The sequence below is a fragment of the Indicator indicator genome, chromosome 31 (assembly GCF_027791375.1).
Source record: "Indicator indicator isolate 239-I01 chromosome 31, UM_Iind_1.1, whole genome shotgun sequence".
Lineage (NCBI taxonomy): Eukaryota > Metazoa > Chordata > Aves > Piciformes > Indicatoridae > Indicator > Indicator indicator.
Genome location: NC_072040.1, coordinates 820,393 through 842,080, shown reverse-complemented (window position 1 = coordinate 842,080; position 21,688 = coordinate 820,393). Strand labels below are relative to the sequence as shown.

At 44.2% G+C, this 21,688-nt stretch overlaps 1 protein-coding gene across 1 annotated transcript in view; it reads right to left on the bottom strand.

Annotated features, from left to right (window-relative positions):
* Positions 1-21,688, bottom strand: part of XKR4 (XK related 4) — a 183,651-nt gene that overhangs the window by 44,086 nt on the left and 117,877 nt on the right. The window contains exon 2 of the mRNA XM_054394615.1: positions 12,922-13,121. Within this exon, the coding sequence (XP_054250590.1) occupies positions 12,922-13,121 (200 nt within the window). The remainder of the gene's footprint in view (positions 1-12,921; positions 13,122-21,688) is intronic.

Here is a 21,688-nt window from a genome sequence, read left to right as displayed (position 1 = left end):
CCTATTACAGCATTTAGCTGCTTCTGTCACGCCGCAATCAGCACTGTATTGTAAGTGTCTGTGTTGTGAGCATCTCTGATCTAAACATTTGTTAGCTTAAAATACCAATTCAATTGCAATCCATTATGCTCTGCTCAGAAAATCCATCTGGCTCCAAAGGCTGCTGCCACGGGATGTGCGGCTGCTGCTGCTGCTGTGAAGCCAAAGGATTGATTCTTCCTTTGCTTGCACTGCTCTATATCTCCAGGAATGACATTGAAGTAGCTGGAAGTGAATCACCCCAGAGCAGGTGTTGGGGTGAGTCAGGCAGGTGTGAGGCTCCATCATGCACTCTTTCCAACTTGTTTTCCCATTTGTTCCCCTACCATCATTATCAAGGAATTGAAATTGAAAGTCTACAAAAGAACCCCAAACCCATCAAAAGTAGGAAATGCCTTTGATACTTTTTTTCTTGAGGAGATGATTGTAACTCCATTTCTTGCCTCCTCAATCACCATTCAAGACACTTGCAGGCATTTGAGACAGCTCTTTAAAACAAAACTGACTCCATAGGAGTGGAAAGTAAACTCCTGCTTTTGAAAGGAAATGCCAAGAAAAAGGATAAAATATTTCATCACCTAGAAGAATCACTTTTTACTTTTCAGTCTCTACTGCAAGCACAATTAAAACCCTCTGGATGAGAGTTATGATCTCACAGCATGCCGGTGAGATCTGCCAGAGCTTCCGTGGGTCTGAAGAAAAGCCACAGGAAGACATTTGCAGTTTACTGTTGCCTTGGACTCACACTGTATGTCTTCTGCCTTCTGCTGAGCAAAACCAGCAAAGAGCCCAGTTGCCTAGGAAAGCAGTTCTGGTTTGCGCTATATATAAGTAACAGAGATGACAAGCTGCTGCGAGTACTCGGGGAGTAAACACTACCACGCCACTTAGGGTCAGGATCAAGAAGATCACCAGAGCTCCATTTTTGATTTTTTTTTTTTTTATGGCTTTGGGGCATCTTACTCATTAAGCTTCACTACCAAGAGTGACTAACCTAGGAGTTCCAGATGAGCTCTGAATGCCTTTCTGTGGCACAAGAGACCCGAGAGAGATCCAATTCAACTAGATGGCTACAGGAACATCTCTTTCCTATCTCTCTACCTTTCCAGCAATAATGAACCACTCAAGACATTTTTCCACAGAGCAGGAAAGGGAATCTGAAAGCACCAAAGGCACTCTCAAAACCTGCAAACAGCCTGAAGTTGCATAAGCTTTGCGAGGGCTTTGAGGCAGGGGTGGCAGCAGATGGCTGAAGGAGGGGCACACCCCATCGCTCGCTTGCCCCTGTGATGGGCACGACAGCAGGGCTCACGAAGCAGCCCCTGAGCTACCACATTTTTTTAGCACAGCTGAAAACAGTAGGCTGGGAGTGGTGGAGTTAGTTTGTTTAATTTCACAGATTGAAAACTGCAGCGAGTCAGGAGGTTTTCTGTGAGTCATTCGAACGTCCCCACCACCGGGGACACGGCAGCAGCCTTGCTCAGAGTAATGCTGCCGCTGGCAGAAGGGGCTTGCTGCTGCTGCTCTCTGTTACATGTGAGTCCCAAAAGCCCCAGGGCCCCAGAGCCCACCACCTGCAGTATGCTCCCAATCAGTCCCTCGGCCACTCTCTGATCCTGCCATGGGGGTGTTGGGTCCTCCTGGTCACACTGGGTGGGTGCTGCCAGAGGGTGATGCTGTCAGAGCTCCTGCTAAATCCTGTGACAGTCCCAGATGGCTGCTAGAGGGTGACAGGGAAGGACTATTTGTGGCTCTGACAAGAAAACCACACTGACAGAGGATTCAGTTCATGCTTTTGACTCAATTATGTGAGAATGGAACAATGTACCTTGGAATGCCCACAGGGTGGGGAAGAGCAAGGGCATGCAGAAGCAGTGTCTGTTAAATGTAACAGACTGGGATCAATAATGATTCAGTAGCCTCATAACATGATATTGCTCCTGGCCAGGCTATTTAACTCCCCAGAGCACAGTGGCCACCCATGCACAAACGATAGACTAAATGTCCTAATCCAAACTAAAACTAGAAATTCTCTCCCAACTATAACACAACAGCCATTACTGATTTGTTTTGAACTTGAATTCTGAAGAACAGGATCTATTTTACCACTTTATGAAGTGACATGCCACGAGAAATAACACCCCAGGGAAAGAAAAAACCAAAATAATGTGAAATGTCAGTATAATTTAGCTAAGGAAACTGCAAACTAATCAAGTAGATTTTATAGGGTTCTATCCCCATTAGGTTAGGTGGAATTTCAAGCCTAACACCAAAGCAAGCTATTTAATAACTTTGTCTAAAGCAATGGACCTGTAATGGTCCTGTCACCTGCTCTGCTGAGAGCTCACATGGAATGCTGTGCCCAGCTTTGGGGCCCACAACACAAGAGAGACATGGACCTGCTGGACTGGATTCTGAGGAGGGTCACCAAGATGATCAGAGGGCTGGAACACCTCTCCTGAGGGGACAGGCTGGGAGAGTTGGGGCTGTTCAGCCTGAAGAAGAGAAGGCTCTGGGTAGACCTTAGAGCTAAATTTCACTGTCTAAAGGAGATCTACTGGAAGGCTGGGGAGAGATTGTTTAGAAGGGCCTGAGGTCATAGGACAAGGGGCAATGGTTTGAAATTGGAGCAGGGCAGATTTAGGTTAGACATCAGGAGGAAGCTCTTTAGAACAAGAGTGATGAAATGCTGGAACAGGTTGCTTAGGGATGGAGTTGACCCTCTGGACAGCCAAGATCAGACCTAATGTGCCCCTGAGCTGCCTGATCTAGTTAGAGGTGTCCTTGCTCACTGCAGAGGGAGTTGGACCAGATGGCTCTTGAGGGTCCCTTCCAACCCTATGCAATCTGTGACTCTTTAAAACCCAGCCCAGTGAATAGTCTTTATCCATGGAAGTGGTTCCACTTACTCCAGTGAGAAGGTGCCCACAGGGTTGACCCTCCTATGCTGGACTGTGACTTTCATTTGAGTCTTGTTGAAGCACTGCCTAGGCATTTCTACTTGCAAACTCAGAGCATAAAGCAAGAAAGCCATGGGGTTTGTGTCTACTTGCAGTTTGATGCTCACCTAATATGTGCATAACAGGAAAACATGAAAATCCTTATGAAATAATTGATGGATACTGATTTCTGTAGATGATGTCATCATTTATAGCATATCCTGCATACAACTAATCCTGAACACCATGCAAGCCACATTTTAAAACATACAGTCCTACTCTGACTTGCAACTTCCATCTAAGATTACCCTCTTTTTCTGTGCCAAGCATGCATCACTTCTTCCCCACCCCTCAACAAAGGTAGCAGTCATAGAAAACACCCAAAAACCCAAAAATGAAATGTGGGGTGTGGTCTTTGGCAAATGTGCTTTTAGCACAACAAAAAGGGAATAGAAGGATATGCCACTGACTTTCTGACATTCCCCAACAGATTAAATTGGCCACAAAAAGTAATTTTGCAGGTAGGCCAAAAGAAGAATAAAGGAAGGGCTGCATCACACAGCAAGACAGAAAATGGCTGAGAAAATGTCAGTTATGCATTTGGACTAAATCTGAACTTTTGCATTGGCTCCCCAAAATGAAGCTTTAAGGTCTGCTGCCTGCTGAAGAATCCCCATCACTAATTCTCATCTTTGCAGTGCTGTGCAGTCTTTGGGTGAGGTGCAGCCATGGATGAAATTTCTCATGGCTATATGAGATGCAAGAAAGCTTTTTCTGTGCCAAGCATGCATCACCTCTTCCCCACCCCTCAACAAAGGTAGCAGTCATAGAAAACACAGTACCCCAAAATGAAATGTGGGGTGTGGTTGTTGGCAAATGTGCTTTTAGCACAACAAAAAGGGAGCAGAAGGATATGCCACTGACTTTCTGACGTTCCCTAACAGATCAAATTCGATGTGTAGGCAACGTATCACACTCACAGAAACTTGTGTCTGGGCTGGCTTTGCCACTGTATATGTATTAGCAGCTTTGGGGAGCCACTGTTAAGTTTAAAAACCTGTAGATAACTTGAAAGTAATTTTAGGTTGCTGGTTTGTGTTTTTTTTTTTAATTTTTTATTTTTATTTTGCCATTCCCTCTAACAGTGAGGAATTGCTCTTCACAATACCTCCAGGCTCATCATGATCTGAAAGCCTGCTCCCATCAGAAGGGAGCAGCTGATGTGCTGGAGGGCAGGGCTGCCCTGCAGAGGGGTCTCAGCAGGCTGAGAGGAGCTGCAAAAAAAGACCTGCAAAGAAGAACTCTCACATGTCCCTAACATTAACTCGAGTTGAGGTTGTTAGCCTGGAATAAAGAAAGTTCAACACACTTAGAAAGAAGAAAAATGCTCACTAGTATCTTCTCTGGTTGACTTTCAGAGGTTGAGGTCCTGCATACTGGGTTTGTCATGGGTGTGTTAAGAAACATCATAGAATTAGAGAATGATAGGATGGTAGGGGATGGAAGGGACCGTCATGCCTTTGCCAACTCCTTTTCTTCCTGCCAATACCTGCCACACTGCATACATTGCCTTCTGCATTTACAAGTTGTGTTGAGGTGTCCCACCTACAGAGAGGTCATAGAATCACTCAGGTTGGAAAAGACCCATGTGATCATCATGTCCAACCATTGATCCTAACCTACAAAGTTCACCACTAAACCATAGGTGGCCTTGAAAATTTTTCACAGATCTTGAGCAGACAGTAGTAAAAATGTAAATAAATCACAATTGTGTGTAAAAAGGAAAATAATGATTATTCTAAACAATTCCACTGGAGGAATATCTCCCATAAGATTTGGTTCCCAAAACTATTTTTCTCTCTTCTTGCTTCTTCGCTGGGGAGATGCTAACTGGCTTTTGCTGACCTTGCCTGCATCACTTTTATTTTGGCTAAGTCTCTGCTTCTCTCTCTTTTCCCTTGTGTACAGGGGGATAAGGGGTAGGCAAGGAGAGAGAAGCTGTTACAGCTTCCCTGATCTTTGGCCAGGGGGGGTCCTTGTGCTGTTTGTTAATTGTAAATACCTGTAAATATTGTCAATACTGTATATTTGTATATATTTGTATATATTTACTGCATTTCATTGTAGATTGTAGTTTGACTTGTAAATACAGCTTTCATTTGCTTCCAAACTGAGCTGGTCTGTCAAAGCTAATGTTGGGGCGAGATGGGGGTGGAATTTTCCATATCCATCTGACCTTTAAACATACCCAGTGATGGTGACTCAATCACCTCCCCTGGGCAGCCTATTCCAATGTCTGACCAATGATGGATGAATGGATAGGGACAGGACATCTGGAAATGTGTGAGATAAAGCCACGGGTGAAGGACATAAAGCACTATAGGGTTACAGAAACATCTCAGACTTGCTGCCATACCAACTGAGCTGCTATTCAGAGAAGATGCAGATAATGGTGCAAGTGGTGTGTGTGTGACTGGAATGACAGGCTGATGTTTCAGAAAGGGATCCCTGATAAAAGAGATTCTGTTTGCATACAGAATTACCTTGGGGAAAGATCGTGGGTAGCTGTTAAAGTCTGTGGGAGAATTCCAAACTTAAATTTGGAGATGGATAGAGACGTTCAAGCCCTTATTACAGGGAGGCATTCTGGAGAGAATTGTCTCCTCAGATACAGACCAGAGAAGGCAAATGCTACTCCAGATATTCTGGAGTGTGTCAACTGACAGATTTTTTTGACAGAAAGCAGAGAGGCTTCTTTCTAAACTTAGTTACAGAAACTACTGAGGTTGTTGCAGGACATCTAATGGTAAAAAATAGCATTGGATCACATCATGTTGGGTTAATTTAAATAACATGGAGGCATAAACAAAAATAGAGGTGTTGGTAAGTTTGTCTATCAGATTTTTAATGAAGTGAGTGAAGGTAGAAGTAGTTAGTTGGGGGACTTCTCTGTGGAGGAGACTTGGATTTTCTTTAAGGTGGAATACAGAAGAATTTTTGGAGCTTTTAAACCCTGCAAAGCAGAAAACTTCTGCAAAATGCCTCAAAACCTAGCTGCATGCAAGCCCACCTCAGAAATGGTGCCTAGATGGAAATAGAAAAAGGATGATCAGCAATAGAAGCTGTGCCTATTACCAATGAGGAATCTTGATGCAGAGTCAGCTGACAGTAAATGAGAACAGAAAGGAAATCTGCAGTACTCTAGATGGAAACAAAACTCTAAGCTCCTTGTTTTCACACAGTGTAACCAGAAAACCTCTGTCAGGATTCATAAAAAGGCTGGTGCATCAAATCCTGCTGCTGGTGAGAAGCATCTCAAGTGACTCTCTCCACTCAGAACTGTTTCTATGACTCTGGAAAAGAGGCAGTCTGGGGTATTTCACATGCAAGTGGCTAAACCAGGACCACAGCTTAGGCTTCTATACAATACAAAGCTTTAGAGCAGCTCTTAAAGCAAAAGGGAATTGAAAATGAAGGTAAACATTAAAAGATGAAAAATAACAGATCATAAGAGCCACAGAGTCTCAGCTAACTTGGATTTTTTCTTTTTACAACCCCTTGCTGAAGAAAAAACCCAAATGTGGCAGATCTAATCTTTGAAGCCTTTGGCAGAATGGTGATTACCACACTAAGAGGAAAGACCTGGTGAGGCTTGAGGAGGTGGAGATTAGTAGAAGGTAGCTAAGGCAGATAAAGGAAGCAGTTAAAGAAAGATTCTGCAGGATTATACTGAAAAACTCTTGGGATGGAGGATTACTCTTACCTTTTTCAGTACTGATTATCCTTGAAACCAGTCTTGTCTTAATGACCTTGGTTTCAAAAGGTAATCTACTAATAAGGTTTTGTGGGACATTATCGGTGTAGGAAAGGAGAGTGATGTGTGGAAAACATCAGGAACACCCTGCAGGCTTGAAAAATAGAAATGAGATGAAACTTCATTACATGCATTAAACTGCTAAGAATTTGTTGGGTTTTCTTTTTCATGTAATTGAAGCTTTATCAGAGACACAACACCTGAAGAGTCTGTGTGTTTTAAAAGATCATAAAATAGCCAGGATTAACCAGTGCAATGCTTGAGTCAACAAAGAATTACAATCCTAGATCACACCTAGTGAGATATCACAGAAATGGTAAGGGTTGGAAGGGACCTCCAAAGATCATCCAGTCCAACCCCCCTGCCAGAGCAGGATCACCTATACCAGGTCACACAGCAACACGTCCAGGTGGGTTTTGAATATCTCCAGAGAGGGAGACTCCACACCTGCCCTGGGCAGCCTGTAATGTGGAGTACTCTGTACAGCCATGGTCAGCCATAATCACCACAGCTGAATTCAGAATGGAACTGCTGAAGGGAAAGTCTATGAAGAGAATCAAGAGAATGCAGAACCTCTGGTGAGACGAAAGAACGTGCAGCAGGAGGAATGACTCTTACTTTCCCATCAACGTGTCTCTTATTCCCTAATCCCATCTGTCTATCACAACAGTCCCACTGGGCAGGGGAGAGCAGTGGAGTGCCTTGTCCGGAAGGATGCCTATTTGGGGTGTCTGGCTGCTGCTCCCTAAGAAAAAATCTCATGGTTGAAGCCTGCCTGCTTTTTCCCTTCTCATTTGTATTTTTTTCCCTCTGACTTGACTGTTTTTTTCCACAGCATTTAAAACCCCCACAATTATCTTTAAGATGTTGGCTGTCCTTTTGTATTTGATTGGAGCAATGCAATGGATCTGAAGTTCCTACAAGTCAGGACTGAAGGACAGAAATGGACTTTATAATGCTGTGAACCTTGTTTCCTTAGGGAACAAGCAGTAAAACAGGGGTGGTACCAGAGTAAATAGGGACAGGCTACTAATGAAATTAAAAAGGCAGGACAGCAGCAGCAGCAGGTCTCTATCAATCAGAGAATTAAACTTCCAACTGGTGTATTAGATAGAAAAGGTATAACTACTTTTAAGATCATAATCAAGTTATGGAATGGATTATATGACGTGATTGCCTTCAGGAAATGCTCTCCTGTCCTACCACAAACAAGAGTGTGCTGATGTGAGGGCTCTGTCCTAACAAATAAAAGATAACAATTGAAGATATGCAAAAGGACCTACAGAGCAGTTTAAATGCCATTTACAGAAGACACAATTACTCCATAGTATATCATATTTGTTCATCAGCACTGACAAACCTTGTTTTGCCAAGTTGCAGGCAGAATCTGTGACTATTCCTTGCCCTGTGACCACTGTTTGCTCTGCTGTTCCTTCCCTCTGGAAGCCTGAGCATTGGACTGCAGTAGTGCAGAACTTTGACAGCACAGAGCAAACCAGTGGCAGCTTGCCCAGAACTCAAATGCAGCTCCTTATTTCCATACAAATATACACTGAAGTGTGTAAGATTTTACATCAGAATTGTTTTTCTTTTTTTTTTTTTTTTAATGCATTATTTCAAGGGTACTGCAAATATAGGCAGCAGTTTACAGAGCAACCCAAAATTGCTGTGAAGGTTAAAAAAAAAAAAAAAAAAAAGAAGAAAAAGAAAAAAAGAAAAGCCAGGTAAATGCATAACTTTGTCCTCACGAATTTTAAAGCCCTAAATGAATTTCAGTTTACTGCTGATATGAAATGAGTTTGAATTCCTGATGCAAGAGGATCAGCTTTGCCAGAGGATTTTTTAATGAACTAGCTAACACAATTTCCTTTTGCCAGATAAAGTTAGGACCTATCAGCCATGCCATAAGTGCAAGCAACTTCTTGTTCAGCCCAGGGAGAAACAGCAATTTGTTTGGAGTAGAGAGAGCGGAGGTTGGTGTCACTGTGAACTGCTGGCTGCCGTGTCAGCAGATGAGCAGTGCAGGAGTTGCCAACAGAGCTGAGAGAAAATGGGAAGATGGTTGGCCAGAGAGATTTCAATGGAATGCAGTTTCAGCAGTACTCAGCAGCTCTATGGCAGTGTGGTGACTTCAGTGGAACCTGATGAATTTATAAATTCACAGATTCACAGACTGTGTTGGGATGGAAGAGACCCTCGAAGCTCATCTTGTCCAAACCCCCTGCAGTCATCAGGGACACCTCCGACTAGATCAGGCTGCCTAGGGCCATATCAAGTCAGATGTCTCCAGAGATGGGGCCTCAACCACATTCCTTGTCAGCCTGTTCCAGCATTTTACCACCCTCATAGTACAGAGCTTCCTTCTTATGTCCAAGCTAAATCTATCCTGCTCCAGTTCCAAGCCATTGCCCCTCATCCTGTCACTGCAAGCCCTTGTAAACAGTCCCTCCCCAGCCTTCCTGTTGGCTCTCTTCTGTCTATTATAACACACTTAGAAGGTCTCCCTGGAGCATTCTCTTCAGGCAGAACAGCCTAATTTTTTTCAGCTTGCCTTCACAGGAGAGGTGCTCCAGTCCTGTGATCATCTTTGTGGTCCTTCTCTGGACTTGCTCTCCATCAGGTCCATGTCTCTCTTGTGTTGGGGGCACCAGGGCTGGGACACAAGGTCTCACAAGAGCAGAATGGAGTAGCAGAGTCACCTTTCTCAATTTGCTGACCCATTTTGCTTCTGCACTACTGTCAGTCTATGTTAAGAACTGATATAAACTTTGATTAGGCTTTGATAGAGACTTGGATTAACACTACTGTATGGAGAAGCCAGAACAAACCCTCCAGGGGCTGATGAAGAAAACTGTCAAGTGCTGACTAGCCAGCACAACATGCAGTAAACAGGAATAAGAAGCTGATCTATAATTTAAACAATGTGTTAATTAATACAGCATAAATAATGAAATCTGTGGTAAATCCAAGGAGCAATCTTATCTATCTGCTCATCCAGGAGCAGCTAGAACATCACGCCCTTGAGTAAGATGAGAGTCACTGCATGCTAACACATAGGAGTCTATCTCCAAGCAGAAGATCAGCAGGATCCTTTGCTTGCTGGTTTTTACTAACTTTAAGATGGGATTTCTTTCTAAAATCAAACGGTTAAGTGGGGAAATAGAAGGATGTGAAAGGAGAGTGCAAGGGATGACTGCCAGGCTATGGGTGCTGAGTTGGTGCACATTGGTACACAATCCTTGCTAGGAGTTCATGCTCTAGATTTTAATTCAAGCTTGGGGAGCTCAGGCAAGCACTAAAGAATCCTTGTGGTGATTTCTCTGGGCTTTTGAAGAGGCTCTCAAGTGGTGGTGCATGGGACACAGAGAGAAAGGTTTGCATACACTGAGTAGTATTTTTCTTGCTCTTCATAGGATTGCATGTACCTCCCTGTATACGTTTCTTACCTGATTTGCAGGGCTTGAGGGCTGAAACAAGAAATAATCCACACCTAGCTAACACTACAGAGCAGGGAACCTTCAGTCACACCAACAGCATTCTCCTGGTGGGAATGCTGCCATTCTGGTGCATTTGGAATGGAAAATATACCATTGCATGAAGAAAACATTTAACAGCTCTTCTTTCTAGTCATTAATGGCTTGATACTAGAAATACCTGCTTACAGACCAAGACATTTCCAGTATCATTCATTTCCTGTGGTTTGTGACAGAAGCATACTTCAAGAAGGTGGACTAGTGATGGCACTTATCAATTGTCATGATAACTTGGTCCTGGGAAACAGAGAACTAAAAGAACAATAATAAAACCCAAGCAGCATTCTCTAAACAAATAAACCCAATCCAACACTCTGTTTATTGATCTGTGTTGGCAGTCTCTGTAACAGGCTCAGTGGATGGACAGCTGGCTGAAGCACAGACCTTATGGCTAGGTCCTTTAAAACACCCAGATGTAGCACAGCAACACTGAGAGAAATTATGCTCTCCTTATGCAGCTCCCAGCAGCTCTACCATCCTATAGTGCAACACATTATTCCTAACATTTCATTAAAAAAGGAGAGAAAACAGAAGAGATTTTCACAGCTGGCAATGTACTAAAACATACCAGCTTTCATCAGGGGAATATAATGGTACTACTGTTTAAGAAATGCTACAACCTTGTTTAATTTTCTTAGTTCTTTTCAATGAAGCCTTTTCTCCTTGGAAGATGGGGGAAAAAAAGAGAGGAAGAGAGGATAAGTAAATATTTTCAGCCTTCTCAGCTGAAATCCATAATTATAGTTTTATTCCTTTCTGCTTTCTGATACAGAGATTTCACCAAGCTGATTGCTGGCTCCAGGAACCGTTTTTGCCTTTTAAATGGAAGCATTTTGGGGTTTTCTTGAATTAACTACCACTTGCAGAGTACTTCACAGACTGAGTGCCTACTCACCAGCCCCATTTCTCATAGACAGCTCTGTTACTGCACTAAAATGAGGGCAAGAGGCCTTCTGTATTAATAGTTTATGAAGACAGCTGAATTACAGCTGACCATACAATATTCTGGCTATCATCTTCTCCTAAGCCTCTCTCTCTCTCTGGAGTCTATTTTTCTGGAGGGACAATGCTTCTTGAAGTGATAATATCTTCTCCTGACTGATAATAGTTTGGACTGGTTGGTGTGGGGCAGCTTCATTTTGAGAAATAGCTGTAGGAACTGCTCAGGCAACCTTCCTTGTACAGAGCACCAACTAATTAAAACAGAAACTTTGGCTTTCTTTTCCCCTTAGGGTGGCAGAGTTTTAGATCTAAAGAAACAAAACCCAAAAACACAGGAAGCAGGACAGCTGTTATTAGACATCAGTTCAAAGGGGAGGTAAATGAAAAGCCTCTGATTTATCCACAGGAAACTGCCCAGGATCAAGGTCTTCACACAGCAGCCTGCTTTATTCCCAGTCCTTTTTCACCCCATCAGTCTCACTGCATGTAACTCATAAGCAGCTAACTAGACCCAGAGCTTCTTGGAGCAAGGTGCTGCCACAGTTTTATGTGCAGTGTGCAAGGCACATGAATCATTTCTTACAAACAAATGGCAAAACTGTTGCAGTTCCTTCCTCCTTCTGTCTCTTTGCTCCCCCTCCCTGCCTCATGACATTTGTATCACCTTCTGGATCCCAAGTTCTTATTCACCTCTTTCCCTTGCCAATAATTTCTGCCCAGGTGCAGCCATAAGGCAGAACAGTGGTGCAATACCAAAGGAAAGCTGTCAGGTAACCAAAGGCAGCGGCACAAAAGCAACAGGGAGGATAGTCTTACACCTCTATCACTGACTTACAACCCCTATGGCAGGACATACACATGCCTTCACCATTTTAAAGAAGCAATCACACTTGCTGAAAGCACCAACCTTAGAAGGAAACCCAGGGCCTAAAGGAATGTGCATTGTTGTAGTGCTCAGGAGCTAACTTTTGTTATTTGAGATGAACACAACCAAGAACTGAAGGCTATGGGCTCCACAGACACTGACATCCTCTTTGCAGGACAGCTGTTTTCTGGTTTTGCATCATACCACATGAACCTCATTACTGCAGTTTGGAGGGGTTTGAACACCCAGAGGAAGAAGAGCAATAGTCTATTGGCCCAGTGGATAATCAAAAGAGCTCCGTTATCACAAGGACGTGCAGAAAGCAAAACGTTATAAATCCTACCCAGAAGCCAAGGCCAGTCAGAAAGGCTAAAACCCCAGCAACACAGCCTTTCTTGAGAGAGTCATTGTTAACAGCTTCATGGAATCATTGAATCAACCAGGTTGGAAGAGACCTCCAAGATCATCCAGTCCAACTGATCACCCAGCATTATCCAATCAACCAGACCATGGCACAAAGTGCCTCATCCAGGCTTCTCTTGAACATCTCCAGTGATGGTGACTCCAGCACCTCCCTGGGCAGCCCATTCCAATGGGCAATCTCCCTCTCTGTGAAGAACTTCCTCCTAATATCCAGCTTATACCTCCCCTGGCTCCATAGCAGGCAAGATCAGCTCTTATACCAGGAGCACGAGGCACACAACAGCCTGAAGGAAAGCTAAATACAAAGGCACAGAAATTACGTCTGCACAAAATGATAAAACACAAACAGACTCAATGAACTCCTACCTTGGAGAGCCTGGAGTGTCCGAGTCTGGACGACAATACAGAGTTGCAGGACCAGCTGTGGTGCACTTTCCAGGAAGGTGGCTAGCAAATGCAGCATACTCACATCTGCATACTCATACACCATTTTCCAATAAAACCTCCATCTGTCATTCTCTCCACTCTGTCGACTCCGGATGCCCAAATAGATCGTGTGGAAATACCTAGAAATAAAAGAGAGAGAGAGAGGGGTTACAGGATTGCAGGGGGTGATAACTTGCAGCTAACACATCTCCTTGGAAATAACCAACAATTGTTTTTTTTATTCAGTGCTGAGGGAGCTTCTCTTTAGCTTGAAGAAGGAGGAGATGTGAAAGGCAGTGTCAGGAGGACAAAGCCAGGCTCTCCTCAGGGATGTTCAATGATAGGATGAGGGGCAAAGGGTGCAAGCTGGAGCACAGGCAATTCCATGTGAACTTCTTCACTGTGAAAGTCACAGAACACTGGCTGCCCAGAGAGGTTGTGGAGTCTCCTTCTCTGGAGACATTCAAAACCCACCTGAATGCATTCCTAGGTGATCCTGCTCTGGCAGGGGGGGTTGGACTGGATAATCTTTTGAGGTCCCTTCCAACCTCTACCATTCTGTGATTCTGTAAAAGCTTAGCATTGTCTTGTTAAACAGCATTCAAAGCCTTAGTTTTCTGAAATGAACTGTAAAGGGGAGGTGGTGATTATATGGCTTCCCTCAAGTTATATGGAGGGAAAAAAAAGCTGATTCTGCAAGGGTTTCTACCCAGAACCTGCAAGGAGCTGCTCTCCTTTCTGCATGGCTCTATGTGGACTTGGAAGACCAACTGTACTGCAAGGCTGAGGTGGTCTTAGCCTGGAGCCCTGATATAGCTGAGCTCATTTGTCTTGCTTTTCCACCCATTTAGCACACTACATATCATATTTCAGATACTGCCAAATATATGCTGCTTTTTCTCATAATTTGATTATTTTAGGAAGAGAGAAGGTGTAGCTGTGAGTTCCTATTTTAGGAGGAACAGAAATCTGGCTGTGGGTTCCCTTGGTGATTAGAAATGAGTCACTACGGTAGCTCCCATGCAGCAGCAGCATTGGGAAGCAGCAGAAGGCAAGAGCCCAACAGGCTGCTGTTGCTCACAGTAGGAACCACTAAGATAAGAGCAGGGACAGTCAGAAAGCACATGTGAGCTCTGATGGCCTGTACAAGCAGCAGGAAAACACCTGGAGACCAGCCAGTTAAACAGATTTCAGTGGGTGCAGGAGAAATGAGTGGTTTCATAAAGCAAGGGTCACAGGATCACAGGAGGTTCAGGGTTGGAAGGCACCTCTGGAGATCATCGAGGTCAAGTCCCCTGCCACAGCAGGACCATAGAATCTAGCACAGGTTGCACAGGAATGCATCCAGATGGGTCTTGAAAGTCCCCAGAGGAGACTCCACAACCCCTCTGGGGAGCCTGTTCCAGTGCTCTGTGACCCTCACAGTGAAGAAGTTCCTCCTCATGTTGAGGTGGAACCTCCTGTGCTGCAGTTTACTTCCATTGCCCCTTGTCCTATCACAGGGTGCAACAGAGCAGAGCCTGTCCCCTCCTTCTTGATACCTCAGGTGTTTATAAACATTGATCAGATCCCCTCTCAGTCTTCTCTTCTCCAGACTAAAGAAGACTTCTGATGACCAAGCCACCTGGCTGCTGTGATGCTGTTGCTGATCCTCACAGAGCTTGTAGTGGGCTCCTATGACACACCTGTGTCACAGCACAGGGATCCCTCTGGGTAGCCTTTGATCTGCTTTCTGTTATTGTGTCAGAAAGCCTCAGCTCCCACCTTGCTCCTACAATTTTAGTTCAAAACTAATTAAGTCTGGCTGAAAAAACCCCAAACAGTCTTGATTTAATGAAAAATTCTGACAATTAAGATATTGTTTTGCATCAGGGTGCCCTGTATCCTACTGTAGTGCTCTGTTGGGTTGCTAACTCACGTGGATCTCTATTTCTCATTTTTCCAAACACATCTTTCACATCCTGGTCTTCAAAGCATTCCCTTATGATCTTTTCATATGTTTTCACAGCCTTTTTTTATTTTTTTTTTGGTGAGATTATCTTTTCCAGTAAAAGTAGTCCCAACTGGCTAAGGTAAACCACCTCAGTATTACTCTTCTCCTTTTCACAACTTCTTGTCTTAAACCCTTTTCCCCACAACTGATGGGGCATGGTGAATTGGGGAACCTCTTTTTACACAGACTGCATGCAACCCACCATCCCTCTTCTGTTCACCTGTGACTTTGGAGGTATCTTTTGCTGATGAGAAGTTTTTTTTTTTTGGCCTCTGACTGGCAAACAACCCAAGACTCAGCTGCTCCTTTGAAGAACATCCACTGTATTTGTACCCAATGGACTCTTGTACCAAATGGACCCTTGTACCCAACACATACCACCACCACACAGCAGCAGCTTTATGCACTAAACAAAACCAGGGAGTAGCACAGAGAAAGAGCTGAGAGGCCAGATCTGAGCCTGCAGCATTTCTCTTGACAACCCACATCACAGCAATATAAAAGAAAAACCACATTAAATTCACATTTAAATTAAAATCACACCAGGTGGCTTTGAATTTTATCAAAGTCCCGTGTGGGAGTGAAGCAGCAATGAGCTGCTCAGAGATTGAGACCACAAAGGTACAGTAAGCAAAACACCAACAGTACTCCTTGTGCAGAACACTGAGCAAGTCTGCATGGGTCAGAGGAAGATGGGATAACAGGGGCTCTCTGGTGTCCTCAGGGTCAGGTAAAGTGGAAATGGCCTGCAGCCCAGACATGAAAGAAGCCACTGAGTTGGAAAAGTCAGCTTTTGCTGCAGAGTTCAGCTAATGGGGTCCCTCAGACCCCCAGGTTCTCAGTCACAATCAGTTTAATGGTTCCTAGACTTCTCATTAGTGTCCTGCAGCACAACAGGGGCAGGTAAAGTTGGATTTCCTTCTGCAGTTTGCTTTTTGGATGAGGTTTGTTTGGCTTGCCTCTCATGTCCTCCCAAGGGGCACACCTGGGAACATGGCACATAGAAAGGGTAGGCAGCATCCTTCTTTTGAGACCTCACTGTAAATACTTAAAGCAGCTCTAGGTTGTGCCAGGAGGCTCTAGCTCTGCCAGCAGAGCCATCTGCAACTTCAGTTCAGCAGCATTTGTGCAAAAAAAAAAAAAAAAATCCTTTTCCTATTATAAAAATGACATGCTGTGCCTGGCAGTGTCCCCCAGGGTTCTTTACCTGCTCTGCAGAGTGGTTGTGCATGGCAAATATGTTGTGATTAATGAACCCTTATGGAAATATTTCCTCTCCCATTGCACTTTATTGTGAAACACTGGCAGTGAGTTATTGGAGGCTGGGGAATCATTGCTCTCTGTCTACTTAGCTCCCTGCAATTTAGACACAAGAGGCTGAGGAGGAAGATACTTTCTCTTCTGACACACTGGGGACCAAATTTCAGCCTAGGGTGGTACTTTCTTTTCTGTCCTATCAATTTGGGCCAAATTAATTGCAGGCTGAAACGAGCATTTACACACATAATTACTGTCACTGATTTATAGGCACAATCAGGTGATTAGACAGCCAAACATTCTCATTTGCATCCACAATTAATTGCACCAGCAGTTGATGTTAGGTGTGCAAATTAGGAGTTATTAAAATAAAAATATGTTCTCATAAAATGCTTCATATATCAAAGAAACTTTTTTCTTTTCCCTTCCCCCCCCCACCCCCCCTAGTGAAATAGAATGAAGGGAAAAAAAAAAGGGAGAAAGAGCTTTTCTTTTTGTGGCTTCCAAATATAGCTTAACACTGCAGTAATGACACGTTCCATCTTTTACATATATATGCATTATGTAATTGCATCTTAGACACCCCTCACTGGAGCTCTACTGTCAGCAAATGTTAGACAGACACTCAGAAGTAGTTCCTGCGCTGAAGATGTTTTTTAATATTTTGGTCGTCTTGTATCATTTTTGGTGGCAAGTCAGATTTTTCTGAGTCCAGGTCATGGCTCTTCTATACAGTTATTCCAGAAAGATATAGGAAGGAGTAATAACAGCTCTGCACTAGAAAATGTCTTAGGTTCATGGTAGGGTAAACTGATGCCAATGAACCTGAAAGAGCAGATGTGCAAGTTATTATTTTGGTTGTGATTGCATCCAGAGGGCTCAGCTACAGTTTTGTGCAGGTGCTGTACAAAGGCACAAAAATTGCCCACCCGTTTCCCCAAAGAGTATTTAACTGACATGAGAAAAGAAATGACAAGGAGTGGAGAAATGAGAGTTAAAGCACCAGAGGAAGGAAGGAAAAAGCAAAAGGAATGGGAAGCACAGCACCAATACTGCTATCTCATAAACTGACTACTTCCTCCAAAGAAATCAGGATAGTTCATTAAAGGTTCTGATTTCCGTAGAAAAGTAAATAAAAAGGAAAAAACTCCAGCCTCCAAAAACACACCATAGGTTCACAGATTTACAGATTGCATCAGGTTGGAAGGGACCTTCAAAGACCATCTTGTCCAACCCCCCTGCAGTCAGCAGGGACACCTCCAACTAGATCAGGCTGCCCAGGAGCACATCATATCTGATCTTGAATGTCTCCTGGGACAGGGCCTTAACCACATCCCTAAGCAACCTGTGCCAATATTTTACCACTCTCATAGTACAGAATTTCCTCCTAATGTCCAACCTAAATCTGCCCTGCTCCAGTTTCAAACCATTGCCCCTCAATCCTATCACTACAAGCTCTGCTAAACAATCCCTCTCCAACCTTCCAGTAGGTCCCCTCCAGATAGTGAAATGTAGCTCTAAGGTTTCCCCAGAGTCTTTTCTTCTCCAGGCTGAATAGCCCCAACTCTCTCAGCCTGTCTTCACAGGAGAGGTGCTCCAGCCCTCTGATCATCTTTGTGATGCTCCAAGTTTACCTGCCAGCCAGCAGAGACTGAGGTACTTACATTTGAAATACCTCTGGTGACCCATCGAGTAGGTAATGGAAGCCTGCCCAATTGTGCCTTTAATTGAGATGTGGTAGGGCAATTACATGACAATACCAAATATTTATAGCAGTGCTTTCCAATTTTAAAGTGCTTTACAAACATTCATTGATTAATTGGGATGAATGTAAATAATCTCACAGGGTTCATTCCCCAGGAGTTGGCAGCTGACCAACCTAACACCTTCCTGCAGAAACAAGGCATAGCTTTAACTCATCAGAATCAGAGCAACTTACCCTGTAGGGATAGGCTGAGAGAGCTGGGTCTGGAGAAGAGTATGCCCCAGGGGAAACTTATTGCATCCTTCCAGCACCTGAAAGGGGCTAAAGGAAAGCTGGGGAGGGACTTTTAACAAGGGCTTCTAGTGACAGGGTGAGAGGGAATGGATTGAAGCTTGAGGAAAGGAGATTGAGACTGGACATTAGGAAGAAATTCTTTACTGTGAGGGAGGTGAGACACTGGAACAGGTTGCCCAGGGAGGTGGTGGTTGCCCCCTCCCTGAAGGTGTTTAAGGGGTGGTTGGACGAGGCCTTGAGCAACCTTGGCTAGTGGTAAGTGTCCCTGCCCATGGCAGGGAGGTTGGAACTAGATGATCCTTGAGGTCCCTTCCAACCCTGACAATTCTATGATTTTCAGCATTCTGAGCATCTCATCTCAAAGTCTGCATTTTCCCCTTACCTCCTTTCTTGCAGCCCCTAATTTATTGCAAATCTGAAGCTAAAAGTTGCTCCTTGGGAGAGTAGGAAGAGTTATGTTCAACTGCTCTCCATGTAGACAGTGTGCACAAGCAAGTGCACACCCAAGTGCAGAGCCATATGCAAGTCCAGCCTGATTATGGCTCTGAGCCCTTCTAGCTACAGATTTTCACCTCTCTGATGGTAAATAGACACAGCTCTAGCAAAAAGTCTTTGGCTTAGAAGTGTCAAAGGCTCAGTTGCCTACATGTGCTTAATAGAAGAAGTCCTTAGGATGATCCACACAAATAGGAGATCATTCTTCGGAAACATGGAAACATTCTGATTCCATGCCTCATGTAGTCCATATTTATTACAATTGCCTAAGTCAGTAGAGGACATTTGCTCATGTCACATATCCACTGAAACATTGGGGAGAAGATCAGAAGGCATTAATGGCTAGTTGCAGCAGTCCCAGGCATTTGTTCTGATGCCTAATGTGTCCCTGCATCAAGCAGTACATTAAACAATTTAGCCATACCATAAACAGTTGTTCTTTCTGTGTTTGAGGTGTAGAGAATAAAACCCACTACTGCAGAGCTAAAGAACAGTAGAATAAACAGCAATCCAGATAAGTGATATTTTCTTCTGTTGCTTAGTTACCAGAGAAAACTTAACTGTATTTGTATCTCAACAGTGTTTGCCTTGTTAAATAACAACAGATTGTTCTATTTTGCTTCTTATGTGCCTTTTTATTAGGTGTACCTGAACACTTAAAAAAAAAAAGCCAAGAAGTTTCTTCAGCAGGAATATTTCTTCATCAGAACATGCTAGTGTTTATTCTTTCTGTTCTGAAGAAATGGACAAATAAATCCTTTCAGTTTTAATTCATTTTTTTTCCAGGAAGGAACAAGCAGCCAGCTTTTAATTTTCCGATCAAAATGATGCTCCAATGATGGGAGCATTAAGGTTTAATGTGCAAAAGGAAACTGAATTCCATTCTGTAGCACAGCAGCGACCAAAGCTTGTCCAACCAAGCACAGTACTGGCAATTTACCAACAGTCAAAAGTCTGGGCTTAATTTCCTTTAAATTATGAGCGCAGCATCCTCATCTGTGTCACTGAGATGAGATCCATGTGAGGACAGATCCCACTGGGGAATATTTCATCATAAGAGATGTTAAAAGGCTTATTTCCAGACTATATTGCCATCAAAAAGATTTTTAAAGCCCAAACAACTTCTTGTATTTAATTTTCCCATGCAGTATTTAAGATACCAGAGAAATATCTCCACTACTTCCTTTAATACAAAGCAAGACACTTTATGAGCATAAACAAAATGCTTACATCTGTTTCATTATGACCTATAAAGCATTCCCCAGCATCTTTCACGACTGGGTGATCCTTCCCAAATAGCCAGGAGTCGTATTACAGCAGCAGTTTATGGTCATCTACATTTTTATGGCCAGCTGAATTTAACTACTCTCTGAATTCCCCAAACAGAACTGGTTGTCCCCCTTCCTTTCCTCAGGTTGCCAAACTGCACACCTCCAGTATGTAAGCCACTGGTGCAAGGAGAGGGTTGGACCTGGTAGGACTAGGTACAGGTTGAACAAGGAGAAGGTGAGCTAAGGAAATCCTGGTGCCCCCTGCTCCCCTGCTGACCCACTCCCTCACCTGTGGGATACAGCAGCTTGTTCCCATTGCCCAGGCTATGGTGGATTACACCTTATCAGAGGCAAAGGCCCCCACCAGGATGCAAATCTCCTTGTATGGGAGGAGCACTGAAGAGTATGGTTGCTGGGCTGTCCCATGCCAACATCCCTCCACAGTTTGCTGTTCCCTCCTTCTCTCTGAATCCTGCAGATTCAGGTGAGGTGGGCAGCAAACCCCCTGCCTATGCACACAGTGAGGTCATACCCCCAACACCATATGCTGTCACATCAGCCAGAAGTACCCTTGGAAGTCTGCCATTTAGTTTATAATCCCTGGAAGTTTGCCATTTAGTTGATAGATTTCTCTCTTTCTCTTTCCAGCTCCAGGGTTTCTGCAGTACATGCTGGCCTCCCAGGGCTCCCCAGCAGCCTGGTGGCTCTGCAGCATCCTGGGTGGCCTGTGACTCCCCGTAGTGCCAGGCTGCCCCTGCCATGTTTGTGATGTTTGTTCTCCTATCAGCTTCCCTCTCTGTAGCTTCCAGGGGTATCCTTTGGGGGTACCCCAGTCAAAGGCTCTCTGTCCTGTGAACAGGAGTTGACATCCCCAACCAACAATGTTTTACACTGACCATCTTTCTCCTCTTCTCCCTTCCTCCCCATGCCATATTTTCATTTCTTTCCAAGCCTCTCTGCCTGTTACTCATCCCAGAGTACCCTGGGAGCTAAATCCTGGTCTGCTTCCATGTCCCAGTCTGGAGATACCAAAAAGCATCAGGGAACAGAAAAGCAGATTCCCCTAGAGAGCTTCAGGCATTCCCTGGAAAGACAATTAGTCATGGCCAAGGATCTGTACCATGCAGCTGTCACAGGAATAGAATCATTATCATGGGCATCCTCACTTCACCAGCCCCTGGGGTTGCAGCAGGAGCTGAATGGTTTCCCTGTTCCTTCCCAGCTATGACAGAATTATGAGAGCCTTTGGAAATAGTCCTGAGATCCCTCTTGTGTGACTGGCAAGGAAGATGGACCTGTCTCCCAACCACCTATTTGACTGCTCTTGAAGAAAGGACCACTTACAGACTTAAGAAGTGGGCACAGCTGGAGAAGAGTGCCTCTGCCATCTTCTCAGCTTGGGGTACCAGGTTTATTTCCCAGCTCTCTGAAGATGCAGCTGGGCAGCATCCCATCACCACATAAGGATAAGAGCAGGCTAAGGCATCAAGAACCCTTTTCCTACTTTATCACATCTTAGTTTCAACAGGACACAATGGCACACTGAATATCAGTGTCCCATGGCTGGAGACCTTGCAGTCTGGAGACAGGCTGTTCTCCTGGGCACCAGTGTTTATTATTCACAGTGCACGCAGGGAGATGCTCAGGTCCCTCTGGGGGAGACAAATCTCTCCCAGCATCCATCTCCCAGGC